Source organism: Ceraceosorus guamensis (genome assembly GCF_003144195.1).
Source record: "Ceraceosorus guamensis strain MCA 4658 unplaced genomic scaffold IE81scaffold_85, whole genome shotgun sequence".
NCBI classification, from domain to species: Eukaryota; Fungi; Basidiomycota; class Exobasidiomycetes; order Ceraceosorales; family Ceraceosoraceae; genus Ceraceosorus; species Ceraceosorus guamensis.
The window spans coordinates 33658-46928 of NW_020290080.1; the positions used below are offsets into that span (position 1 = coordinate 33658).

General features: G+C 58.2%; 4 protein-coding genes across 4 annotated transcripts; all 4 read right to left on the bottom strand.

Moving 5' to 3' along the window:
* Nucleotides 1-187: 187 nt before the first annotated feature.
* Nucleotides 188-1978, bottom strand: IE81DRAFT_325988 (hypothetical protein). Its single transcript, XM_025514688.1, has one exon. It carries the CDS (start codon nt 1926-1928, stop codon nt 483-485), a length of 1446 nt encoding a protein of 481 aa, XP_025367142.1. The 5' UTR covers nt 1929-1978; the 3' UTR covers nt 188-482.
* A 3275-nt stretch (nt 1979-5253) lies between these two features.
* On the bottom strand, nt 5254-6814 carry IE81DRAFT_349679 (hypothetical protein; the record flags this gene model as incomplete). The annotated part of the gene is made up of 4 exons (XM_025516429.1): nt 5254-5332; nt 5406-5484; nt 5607-5805; nt 6668-6814. The coding sequence occupies 4 exons, from the start codon at nt 6812-6814 to the stop codon at nt 5254-5256; spliced, it is 504 nt and encodes a 167-aa protein (XP_025367143.1).
* On the bottom strand, nt 6741-7628 carry IE81DRAFT_247319 (hypothetical protein). Its single transcript, XM_025511286.1, has 2 exons — nt 7109-7628; nt 6741-6947 (listed from the first exon to the last, which is right to left on the bottom strand). Exons 1-2 carry the CDS (start codon nt 7408-7410, stop codon nt 6857-6859), a joined length of 393 nt encoding a protein of 130 aa, XP_025367144.1. The 5' UTR covers nt 7411-7628; the 3' UTR covers nt 6741-6856.
* IE81DRAFT_349680 (hypothetical protein) lies at nt 7486-12990 on the bottom strand (the record flags this gene model as incomplete). Its single annotated transcript, XM_025516430.1, has 5 exons — nt 7486-8085; nt 8148-8373; nt 8447-12326; nt 12418-12863; nt 12938-12990. The coding sequence occupies 5 exons, from the start codon at nt 12988-12990 to the stop codon at nt 7486-7488; spliced, it is 5205 nt and encodes a 1734-aa protein (XP_025367145.1).
* Nucleotides 12991-13271: the final 281 nt, after the last annotated feature.

Below are 13271 nucleotides of genomic sequence, written 5' to 3' on the forward strand. Positions count from 1 at the left end.
TTCACCAAGGGTGCGTGCGCATTTCAGACAATGAGAAAGAAGTGCCTACACCCACTCATCGAACCTTGCACCTTCAGCGTATCGACGCTTCGGATTCGTGATTGTCAGCAATGGCATACGCGCACATCATCAGAATCGCACATAAGCTTCTGAATCGTGGATGCTGCGACGAAAGCACTCGATTTCCTCGAATTGATGCGCAGCCAGGCAGGCACGGTCTGGCGATGCGACGAGTCTCAGGGAAAGGAGAGGGTGGGTGGAGCGTGTACGGGAGCGCAAAAAGTCGTGAGTCTAGCAATGGTGGCAGGAACGGGCGCAACGGGCGGCGCGGGGCTGAGGATGGGGCACGGCAGCAATATTCGCATTCGCACGAATTTCCTTTCGAGCATCCTGGTTGCTGTGGTGCGCTCGAGGCGAGGCGAGGCGGAGGCAGAGGTTGAGGGAACGAATGACTGAGCTTTTCGGGCCGAGTTGCGCCTCTATTACGGAGGAGCGGTACCTCCACCGCCTGGCGTCTCGTAGCAGATGGGTTCATCGGGAGTGAAGTCGCACGATGGGCCCTCATCGCGTCGAAGCTGCTGTTCGACATCGCGCTGCTGATCTGGCACTCCATGGCACACCTGGCCTTCTCCGGGCACCCATTCGCACTTGACGTGCACCTCGCGACCAGCCAGATCTACACTTGCCGCGCGGTCGCGTCGAGGCTGCTTCGCGCGCGGCTCCCACGTTTGACGCCAAACAAGGCCGCTTTGTTCGCCTTCGCGGCGCCGACGAAGATGACACGAGGGGTCATCTGGATACTCGACGCACATATTCACCGGGTTGGGCTTCGGAAGTTCAGGGCTGACCTCCTTAGGGGGATCGCTGTCTCGATCATGACGGCGGTCATGGGGCTCCCTCTTCTCTTTTTGGCTCAGAGTGTCACGGCGACGTTTGTCATGATCGCACTCGGGATCATCTGGATACAAAGTGCACATGCTGACAGGATCCGGCTTGTCCGGATCAGCGCCTCGAAGTTGATTGCGGCGGTACTCGTGGGCTTTGCCTTTCTCTTCTTCTTGAATGAGGGTTTTAATTGGTGCACTTCGCACCCTTAGCATTTCACCTTCTGGGCGAGCCGGATGGGAGCGTGTTGGAAGCACATTTAATGGAGACGCTTCAACAGCGCGCCTGTGTAGGACCGAGGTCGACTTTGACTGGGTTGCAAGACGCTTGTCGCCGAAACGACGCTTGATCAGTTCGGTAGCAAGACCGACGGAACGGCGACATTTATTCTGGCAGTAGCAATTGGTCGGATTGTCCTCGCACCAAGGAGCGTACTGTCGGACAACGAGGTCGCTGACTGAGATGTCTCGATGTAGAACTTCTCGCTTTCCGCGCGACGGCGAATAGCCTTCCGATGCTTTGCCGGCCGACCGTGGCGCGAGGAGCCTGCTAGGCTGGACGTCGCGCTGCTGGACTGCGTCGATGGAGTTGGTCTCTGAGATATAGGCGGAGCGTTTACAACCAAGCAGCCTTCCGCATTTGAAAAGGCTCCGACTCAGACGCGGGACCAACCTGCCGGGTTGCAGGCCGCGCTCCTGGACTGCGTCGGTGGTATCGATCTCTGACAGGTAGCGGGGATGATGGCAGGCGATCAGCCACTTGCAGACGAAGAGTCGCGGCTGCAATAGGTCGTCGGGTGGAGTGTCCCGCCCTTGCACGACCTCTGCCGGGGCATTGCCCTCAATGGAGCGGCGGTGACCACAGTAGGCGCCGCCGACCCACTTGCAGAAGGTGCCCATGCTCAGGCGCGGGATCAACTTATGGGGATGAGAGTCGCGCGCCCGAATCACCTGTACAGCGACTGGCCGAGCAGCGACTAGATGGCTAGCTGTCAGGAAGGCCACGCAGAGGGCTGCAACCTTGATCAGCTGCGGTGCGCGCATGCTTGCTTTGTTGAGTGTCTGAGAGCTGCAAAGCAGGCAGCCCCGAGGCGAAGGTCAGGCTTACAAAGTCACGAGGCAGGAGTCACGAGTCTGTGGAAGGAGCGTATCATGGCAGGCACCGTCGCGCTCCCTCCTTTTGTATGTTAACAAGGACTTGTCTGTTCTCGATTGTGCACTGCGCTCTCCAATCCTCTTTGCCCTATTTGTCCGAGGTACAGTGCCCGGCTCACCATTACTCCTCCCCCCCCCACCCCATGTGCGCTCAGGTCCTTGACTGCAATACTTTCTGCGCATACGGCGCAGAAGTATCCCAAAGTGCCCCATCGGAGCAGTGTGACATCTGAATTGCTCCCGTTCGCCGACGACGAGAGTGCACTCGAGCTTGTCTCCGCTGCGTGCGCGTGGGCTACATAGACACCAAAGTGCACGATGGCAAGCTGACCGGTTCTGTTCATTTCTGGATGTCTGCCTCAATTGCGGCAGCCGATCGAGAGGTATCGGACAACGTTGAAGGCGCAGCAGGCAGACCAATTGTGCAAGAGCTCGATCACCCGGACGTTCGCAGGCAAGCGTAGCCTCGAGGACCAGGGTGACCTGATCAAGGCGACCGCACCTCATTCTTTGGAGGCGCAGCTAGCTACCACCGAGAGTAACAATTAGCGTCAGGAGCGCGAAATACGGGCACCTCGATGCGTTGCGCGCCAATGCGGTGTTTATCACCGAGAGCCCTACCCAAGTCTCGCGCAGTCACCACTGCGCGCGAACGCGACGCGCACGATGTTTCGGGCTCATACAACGCCATGCAGCTCTCGATCAAAGCTCACGGGAGATGTGATCAAGGTCGAAAGTATCATCAAAGTCAAGACTCAAATCTGAATGGCTAACACGGAACGTAGATTTTGAAGGAAGCATTCATTCGTGATGGTGTCTCTAAAGCTCGACGCGCGCAGCTGTACATGCGTCTAGTTGGCGCGCGCGCGCGCGCGCGGTGCATGCATCCAACAAGTTATTGAACTCCCACCGACCACGCATGCATCCTGCTTGCCGCCGACACGCAGCCTCTTTTCGCAGTCCCGGTGACAGTCTTCGACCCCACAACGGCCCTCGATCACGACCCGAAAGGCGCTGTGGAATGGCGGGATGCATTGAGCTTCATTATGCAGGCGCAAAATTCAAGCAGCCAACGATGAGGCAGCGTCACCCACGTTCTTTGATTCCACAGAAAGTCCACCCGTAGCACAATGTCTTGAGAGAAGGGTTACACAGATGTGTTTGGCAGCAGTCTCAATCAAAAGAAAATGTCGATGTCAAGCTGTAGGCCTGCTCGCAATACGTCTTTGCGACGAGACTTACAACCCGGACCAGGCGGTAGTCCACAAGGACCTCCCAATCTTGGTAAGAGGACCTCCGTGGGTGCTGCTCGAGTGAAGGAGACGACGCAAAGAGTGAGGAGTGTGCACAAGACGGCCTGCTTCATGTTGGGTCGGAGAGAGTAATCTTCAGATTTCTTTGTGAGGATGCTGCGCGAAAGCATTTCGACGGTTGCCATCGGAGTGTCGTGGGGTGACAATTGTCGATGCGACTGACCCTTTAGATTCATACTTATATATCCTTGAGTTGCGATATCGCTGCGATGCGCTGCAAGACCCATGCAAATGCAAGATGACCTCGGTAAGGGGGCCAATCTGTGGTCCGCGGAATTGCACTTTGGCGCGAGTGTCCATTGCACTATATAGTGAGACGACGGTTGTGGTGTTTGTCAGCCCTTATTTGCTCCAATTGCAGGCCCACTGAAGGCTCCCGGCGTCACTTCAGCCTCGACGTCCAAGGTCGCGCTTTCACATCGCTCGTGTGTTGCTCAAGACGTGTTGCCGCCCGCGACTACGCAGACATAACATGCGAGAGAAGCGCTCACAGGGTCAACACGCTTCTCAACGCGCTCATCGGACAACCAAAAATGTGACTTGTTTCATTGCAATCTCGCTTGTGTGTTGGTGTGGGCTGATTGTCATCTCGATTCGACACTGGCGAGTGCCCAGAGTTGTGAAAGTGTACGTCTAAATTGCTCCAGCCTTGCTTGTGCAAGGCGTGAGATTTTGTCTTGGCTACGCACTGCCCGACTTTCCTCGTCTCGCTTGTATGGTCATTGCATGCGCGAATCAGCGGACTAAGCACGTTGCGGACGAGCAGGATATGCTGTGATCGATGCACACCGAACTCACGAGAGGATATCAGCACTTCTCATGGTGCCAGCAAATTTCCATTGGCCCGTTGTTGCACGTGAAACTTTTGCAGCAGTCTGTAGAAAAGGTGTCAAAGTCAGCCTTGCCTTGAAATTACGAGGGCTTCGTCGGCTGCGTGACGGTGGACTCTCACATCCCGGTGGTGGCGGCGGGCACAGCTCCTCCTCCTGCCTTGGCAACAATGCGCGCGTCGAAGCTGCATTGAGGCCTGCCGCAGCGCACAAAAAGACCATAGAAATGGCGATACTTTTCGCTCTCATGCTGCTCCGGCGTCTGTACTTTCAAGGATGACTGTGCAGTTCAGAGTGTTGAGAGGTTGCTTGATTTTGTGGCGTACGATGTGTTGAGATGACTGACGGAGATGGGGCTGGATTGGCCCGCTTTCATACCTTTGTATAACAGACACAAGGGCACGACTCTGCTGCACAGATTCTCCATAGAAGGTCCCCCACATATTCCCAAGAGAGGCAAACATAGCTCAGGTAGACGCGGTGCTTGTGGGTCCGCGGACGCAGCCCCGGGGTCAGCATGGCCCGCATATTTGGTCCAAGTCTGCGCCAAAAGTGAGTAGGTGTACACCAAAGAGGGATGGGTGTCTATGCCACTGCGCAAATGAGGTGCGCTCAATGTCGAGGCCAAGGCTGCCATTTGAGCCGTCGAATGCGCATTAGAAAGTCATCATGATCAGGGCCTCGGCTTCTGCTCCCTTGCAATCGTGAATGATTGCCCCGCAGAGCGTCCGGACATCAATCCTCCGGCGGTGCACGTCTGCGCCGTCTTATCCATCGCCGAGTAAAAAGATTCGCTTGCGCAGCTCGCGGACAAGGTGCAGCTTGCTTGATGCCCCACAATTGAGTCTCTCGTTGGCAGACAGAACACGGCCGAGCGTTGATGTCTCATTCTTTCAATTTCACGCAAATTGTAGTCTCATGGACACCGCGTAGATGCCAACTCTTTCGATCATGCTCAGGTAAACAGGCCAGGAGGGTTCCAATACCTCATAATTTGCTGCTACGACAGTCGCAACGGGCGCAAGGCGCTTGATGGTGACACGGGTGACTCAATGCGTCGCAAGAGGTCTCTCAACGACGAGGGGGATGGGGATTCTTCGGATCATGTCCTAGCGTTGGCGGCGACGCAGAGAATGGCGGGTCTTTGGGCCTGAAGAGTGACGAATTGGGGCGTATGGAGTCAGCCAAGTGCTGCATGCACTGGCCTTGATGATTGTACTCACGGGTGGTCGTGGTTGCACAACGTCTTCCTATAGCAGGTCTGTTGACCGTACACCCCGCATGTATATGGCTTGCAGCAAGCTAGTCGAAGTAACAAATACGTCAGCTGCTTTCGCACTTTTGATCACGCGAGACGTTGCAGTGGAAGGGGGCATAGGTATCTTTCACCGAGAAGGCCGCGCGCTCGCCTCCGCAAGACTCACTCTGCACAGTCTCGTGGCAAGGGTGCACCATTTCTTGCCGAGCCAAAAGTGTCGCGATGCTGTCACCCGGCGAAGCGCCAAAGACTTGTCCAGGAGGAGCAGCAGATGATGGAATGACACTGACCATTGCAACGAGCATCGTTGCTGCCATGACTTTGAGGCGAATCGCCTTCATGTTCGAATCCTCGGCTTTGATTGGCTGGCGTGGTCCAGAGATATGTGTGTGAGAGAGATAGGGGCGAAGCGGGACGAATTCAGCGCTCGCGCTTAAAAGCGAGCAATGGCTGCAACTTCGGACCAAAGGGAAGGGCGGGTGGAATGGCAGCCGCTGATCGCTCGCGCTGGCGTTGCTCATCAACTCGTCCCGTCTTTTGCGAATGCAATCGATCGCATCTGCTGTCCACGGAGAGTGTTTTGCAAATTCAATTGTCCGCGAATGTACCCTCTATCCGGCCCTCGTCATCAAGTCTGCGTAAAGTGCGCGCGCCGGGTTTGGATGGAAGCAGATCGAACATACTCCTGCGCTGCACCGCTTTGAAGACCAGTCCAAGCGATGAGCATGCGAGATCACAACAAAGTCTTGCACGCAACAAAATGCAGCAGTGATTGCTTGCGCGATGCACAACACATCAGGAAGAATGCATTCAATTGCGGGCTCGCGGTACTCGTCAAGGGTAGTGAACAACGATGTGGTAGACTTGACTGCCACTTTGGATTTGTCCACTCTTCCTTCTCCATGCGAGGACAGTGAACATTCTTTCGCAAGCGACAAGCACTCCTCGCTCCTCCGGCAAGAATTGCAGCCGTTCCTTGATTTAGGGGGGCGTCGGCTTCGGTGGAGCTTTGTATGCTGTCATCGCGAACATTATAAACGTGAGCGTGCGGCCGCTGTGGGGCTCGCTCGCAGGCCGTCGGCCTACGCACCACCATTGCAAGGACCCAATTCATAGCACGTGCCGTACTCGCACGGGTGAGGATGACAGCAGGCTAGAATGAGGGGCCAAGGCTTCGTTTCAGCTCGAGCTCCGTTTTGCTCAGGAAAGTTGCGCATACTCACTGACTGGGGGAGTGGCGTAGCAGAATAGCTTGCGTCGATTGAGCGTAGCGCCGCCGATGGCAGTGTCCGATTCGGTCGGAATGGCAGCTGTTTGCGTTGCGAGTAGCGCGACAGCTCCCAGGATGAGTGCGATGAAGATTGTCGACTTCATGATGTGCGCGTTGAGATGCTTTCTGAGTTCAAATTTGCTGGCTTATTCTGGCCAAGTGGGGCTTTGTGGCATGTCCAAGGGCGAGCAAATGGAGCGTCGGGGTCGTGCTTTATACCTTTGCAAGCTCGAGGATCTGCTCGGTACGAAGGTACGATCAGCACACAGGCGAGCACTCAATTTCCGTGGCGAGCGTGTTGCGCGGGCTTCGAGCGCAACATGGTTAGAGCCTTGATTGTCAGAAGACGCCCTTTGGCATAAGAGGTTCCTCCAAGCGCTCGCTAACCAATGCCTCACCGCTGTAGTTCAAAGACGGAGCAGTCTGCGCGAACAAGGCATCGTGCGCAGTACCGGTAAGTCATTTTATAGTAACCTGTTCCCTCACCATGGGTTGCGAGAAACACAAACGATGAGCGAGGTACACCGAGCGCCATTGTGCGGCGTTGATACCCGCGGACGTAGGTGTCGGATCGCTCGTGTCTACAAACGGCTTTGCCGGCAGTTGCTCGCCCACGGACGAGCCAGTGCGCGGCCGAATACAACGCAAATGCAAGCAAGCGCACGCCTCTCGCGCAACACGTTCGTCTGTCTGCACGCATTCGAAGGGAGGGGGGGTATCAATTGAATTGCGTTAAGGAGAGTGTAAAATGCCGCGCACCTTCTCGTCGTCGTCACTATCTCCTGACTACAGCCAGTACCACATTCCAGCCCGCAACGAGACCTTTGAGCTCCACAAGTCTGCGCAATTCTCTCCTCGCGACCCGATCGGCATGCGGCGCAGTCGATGAGATGGGCAGACCGTCGAGCAAACGTCGAACCTGCGTTGCAGCATCTCGAGTCGAACCCGAGGCAGCGTCGGGCAAGGAGACGGGAGCGAGCAAGAAATCCGACGGTTCCAATAGCCCTCGAAAGAGGCTTCCAAGGAGAAAGGCGACCAGGCTAGCTAGGATCAGCGTGGCTAGACTGAAATGCTTGCCTCCCAGCGCTCTGACCGCCGCAGCTGCAGTTTGACGAGCTGGCTCCGAGACGGCCGACATGGCACCAGGGACGATGTTATCGGCCGCCTTGGAATTAGCAGCCACCTGTGCAGCGTCGCTCGACTCGACTACCTTGCCATCCTTGTCGTCCCTCGTCGTCGTCGTCGCGCGCTTCGTTGCAAAAATGCCGCCATCCGCAGTCGCAGCAGAAAGTGCGGTCGACGCGCCCAAACGCGAGAGTGGATAAGTGTTGAGCACGTTCATGAGCGCTGCGCTCGTCGACCCAGCCTCGTACTCCTGGCGAAAGCGAGGGCACGTGAGCGTGTTGTGCGATCACGATCGCGTGCAGGGAAACTCACCTTGACCGGAGATGCATCCGCAGCACGCACATCGCCTTTGCGCGGTGTGGACGGCGGAGAAGTCGCGGACTTTTTGGAGACTTTGGAGTCCGTGGAGGGCTCTTTGTCCAAGACGGCTTTTGAAGGTTCAGGATCCGGCAGGAGATCAAGGCGCACGGCTTTCGGAATGCGCAGAGGAGCCGGCGCGTCATTCTCGTTGGAAGCCGCGCCAGCCGATGCAGGCAGTCTACAGCGTGGGGCAAAAGAGCGTGCGTGAGCTGCGCCGTATGTCGCGCACGTACGCAACCACACCCACTCACCTCTCGAGCGTGGGAACATTCTCATCCACCGTACCCGAACTCTCGCGCTGAAGCATCGCAGAAGTCGCATTGACGTGCGTGACGTCCAAACGACGTTGGTCAAAAAACGGCCGGACGGGGCTCGCATCCTCGTCCTCAACGTCCTCGGCAGCATCTGCAGGCGCATTGTCGCTCGTGCGAGGTGCAATGAGCAGCCTGACGAGCGCTCCGCGTTGGCCAAGGTCAATGTACCACTGCGGCAGGTCCGCTGCGGATCCATGCGCAAAGGCCGAGTCAGGGATAGACACGCGCAAAAGGTGTTGCTGCGGACGCGATCCAGGATCCAGTGTAGCGGCCAGAGCGGCGGACGGAGGTAGATCGAATGCTTGCACAGTGCAGGGCACGTCGCGCGTCTTGATGTCAGGCGGCAATGCCGATAATCCCAGCGGTGCGGTTCCTGCGCTCAGTGCCGACGAGACGTGCACATCGTACCCTTTGACCGAAGCATAATGCCTCAGCTCGATGACGGCGTCCACTAGAGTTGTATCGCGCGGTTGAGACCGAATCGTCGACGGTCTGGATCCGCGCAGAGAGATCAGACTCGTCGCTCGAGAGGCCGCTCGCGATGGCGGATTAGACGGCAGCTGGGCGTGCCCGTGACTCGACTCGGGTTGCACTCGAGGAAACGGCAAATCGTCTGGATCTTTCGCGCCCGTAGGAGTCGAATCGGGATCTCGCGCCTCGCGTGGTGGAATGTGGATGAGCACATCAGCCTGGCGCGTGTCCGCATCGAAATTGTACTCGAGCAGGGTCGCGATTCGCGCCGACGGATTTTGAAGCGTCCACACTAGCCCTCTACTCTCGTCCATCTCATCTCCACGCACGTGTACAGCCGGTGCCGGACTGCGCAACACGTGAGCAGGCCCGCACCGCTTGAGGATGTCTTCAATGTTGAGCACGGCGCGAGGTAAATTGGCGTTCCAGTGCGTATTGACAGCTATCGGAACATTGCCCTTGTAATCCACAGCTATGACGTGCGTGCAGCGCGTAGACGGAATAGGATGATTGTGCGTCGCGCTGTATGGATCCAGCGTTTCCAAAATCCAGCCATCGATGAGCACGCGACCGGTGGGTAAGCTGAGCGGGTTGATCTTGTTCGCATCCAGCTCGTCGTGGCGCGAATCGTAGCTGGCGGACGCGCAAAACAGCACGCTAGGGCGATTCGTGGCGGATGGAGAAGCTGCGCGAGACTCGTTGCATTCGTCGCTGGCGATCAGGGTGGCGACATCGAACGACCTCCCTTTGAAGGGAAACACGCCTCTTGTGGTATAGGTGGACAAGAATGCTCCGCTGCCAAAGCTCTTGGTCACGCGAGCGCGCGCATCGATCGTCTCGTCCCACTTTCTGCGCGTGCACGAAATCGTTCCGCAAATGTCTTCTGCGGTGAACCCCTCCACCACCTTGTCTCCACGCTGCACCGCGATAGTGCTGCTAAAGGTGGACATCATCTTGCGCCTCACGAAGAGACCGTTGCGAGGCGCGCCAACCAAAGACCATCCGGGCGAGGGCGCGGATGGATCAAGAGATCTCTCGGCTGCGATGCGCCGCAAGAGGTACAGCACGTCCAGAGCGCCACCCATGGGCGATCGCGAGGCGTAGCGCGCATCAGCCGTCCGTGGCGGCTCCTCCGTCGCCGTCGTCGCGGGTGTCGTCGCGTCGCTCTCCTTTTTGCGGGGAGAAAGCGTCTGGGAAGGTAGATCCAGTGGCACCCTTCTCGGCTTGGATCGTTTCGCATGCGTCGCATCCGCACCCGTACCCGCACCTTTCGCGACCTCTTCCACATCGACGCGCATGCGAGCCCCATTCACCAGCACCACCACTTCTCTCTTATTGGTCTCCTTTTGCTTGAGCTTGCGTACCGTGATGCGCGCCACAGTGTCTTCGAGCGAAGCAGCCACGTGCTCGATGGTGAGCCACAAACCGCTCGCACCGCTCGGCGTGCCTCTCCATCGTCGCAAGCAGCTCACGCTGATGGGTGGCGGATCCACGACGAGGTCCAGAGCGCAGCACCATCCATCCGCATCACATCGTAATTCGCACTCCACGTGCTGCTGCTGGCCTTCCGCAAGCCCATATTCCAATCGATACGTCGCCTTGTCGTGCTCGTAGCGAGATGTGCGAACGTGAGCTCCCAGCACGCGCGTAGCCGTCGGAGGCGCGCCATTCTTGATGGCATAATCCCCGACGCCAGACACGGCGGCAGACATTGCAGCAGGCGTCGCGCTCTTGCTCGTCCACCCGCCCGGATCGGACTGCTCGATGAGAGACACGTGCACAGTGGTCGGGTTCAGGCTCTCGATGGACCATCCGCGCAGATCCACTTGCGTGCGAATCGTAGTGGGTGTAGCGGGTGCAGGTAGTTTGGGAAAGAGCGCTCGGTCATCCGTCGAAAAGCTAAAGACGTGATGTGCCGATGGACCCTTGTAGCACGTCTCTACCGTGACGCTATCTCGGGGCGCCACGGGCCACGCAGCCTTGCGTTTGGTCCACCACAGCCGCGTAGCATCTCCAGCATCGTCCACGAGTGCCGCCTCTTCCACGCCTTTGTCCCAAAACATGTGCGCTCCGGGAGTGGTGATGGTGCTGAAAAGGTCCCACACGCCCACTCCCACGAAGGTCGCTTCTGCGCGGTAGACGACCAGCGTTGGGTCGATGCTGTCGAGCTGAGTGACGGTCACCCCGCGCGTATCCGACACGTGCTTCCACTTGGCCTCAGGCTCTTGCAAGAGCGAGGTGAAGTAGATGTAGTTGCGCCGCACGAGCGAGGAAATGGCACCCAAGCGGTCTAGAGGAGGTCGTGGCGCGGGCGTGAGGGATCGCGCAGGCAAGTCTGTCGCTGAGCTTTGCGTGCTTATGCTGAGTCCAGACACGCTGGCAGCGTCGTCGATGTGCGCTTGCAAAGGGGATGAGAGCCAAGCGGCGCTTGGCGGCAGGATGCTCTTGACAAGTTCCGCATTGTCGACGCGAGATTCTGGCAGCGTAGCATCATCTCGATGGACCTCGATTGGCTCGCCATTGATGCGCAGCTTGGCCCCGTCGGTGGGGCCAGCAGACGTAGTGAGGATTCGCTGAGCGGTGAAAGTAGCGCGAACACTGTGTTGAACGTCGGTGAGAGGCGCGTGATGGATGAGGAGGGCGATACGCTGAGCATCTCCGTCGGCGTGCGCGTGCGCTCGCGCTTCCACAGTCCACTGATCAGGAGCAGATGCAAAGGCCCGCGTAGACAGTCGGACATCCCAGATCTCGGATCTAGGCAAGTGCCAGGTGAGCGTTGTGGTGTTGCTGCCGGCTTCTTCGTGCGCACCAGCAGCTGGCAAGACTTGATACTCGTCCAGCAGCGTATCTCGATCGGTCTGAAAAGAGTGTTGAAGCAGTTGGACGTCGCTGCCGTAGTGCGACAGTGTGGGCACTCGCCGCGGAGCTTCATCTCGAGCGAATGATGCGAAGCTGTGGAGGATGGAGGGGAGCTGTGCGGCCAGACCTCCAGCAGGCATGCCCAGCCATGCTCCTCGCAAATCCCAGCTCCAGTACAGCGTGATGTTGAGCGGACCGCCGCTGCCGCTGCCACTACCAGCGTCGACGCTGCGCTGAACGCATATAGCGTAGAAGTGGATGTGCGACCTGACGTGAGGAGGCGATGGTCGAAGGTAAGCGGGCGCGTCGGCGGATCGGGGCAGGCTGGTGGAGACAAAGATCAGGGAGTTGGAATCGCGCAGCACCTGGTCTATAGTGATGGCGTCTCGAGGACTGGCTGGCCAACCGAGTTTGTAGAATGTTCGAGTGATGCGCGTATCCGCGCACACTTGTTCCACCAGCTCGCTGCGATCCACCATGCTGTCCCCTGGGGCGCATGAGGGTGAGGGTGGGCGTGCCGTGAGTGTGAGTAGGGGATGCATGGCTTGTATGCGGTGCCACTCGTCACCGTCACTCACACTGCGCTCTGCACTCGGCAGCATTCAGAGCGGCTTCGCAATCTGCAATTCGCACTTGCCGCTTCCCTTCATCGCCCATGCTGGCATCCACGCTGATCGCCGCTCTGTACAGTTCCGCACCCGATTGCATTCCCAGCTGTTTGCCAGTCGACCGCTTGTGAATGCGTACGTCTCTGCTATGCTGTAGTTGCTGCTCCTGCTTGGCCTTTGCCTTTGCTTGCGCCAATGCCACCGTCTCTGGACCTGGACCCGCTTGGGCTTGGGCTTGCTGGGCCGACGCAGCGCTCGCACTGTGCGCGGTACCATGCTGCTGCTGACCCCCCGCATGCGCCACGGGTTGCTGCACGGCTCTCCAAGCTTTGCTGTCGGATTGAGCAGGAGTGGCGAGGATGCGCAGCGTGTTGAGCGCAGACTCCAGCGCCTTGTTCCACGATGCGTGGGAGCTGCTGCCGGGCGAAGAGCGTGAACATCGAGATCAGCGAAGAAAGGGGGCGAGGGCGTGTATACACTCTTGACTCACTTGTTTGCTGCAGCGGCTTCCACGCCCGCCTTGCTGATCCCCTTGTCCACCATTGCGGTTGATGTGATGAGGGCGAGGGATGATGTGGGGGTGATGTGGGGATGTTGGAGTGAGCGGTGTGGTGTGCAGCACATGTGGTGCGCATGCGTGGGTGCTGCGTGGGTGCGCGTGTGCTGCGCTACTTGCTGACGCGACTGTGGGCCCCGCGCGTGGAGGCTGCAACAAACGCGGGGGGAAAGCATCGTCTCACGTGATCTAGATTCTCGTCTCTCGCACGAGTGGGACGCATATCAACACGCAGAGCGCGCCTTCCAACACGCGCGTGCGCGCGCGG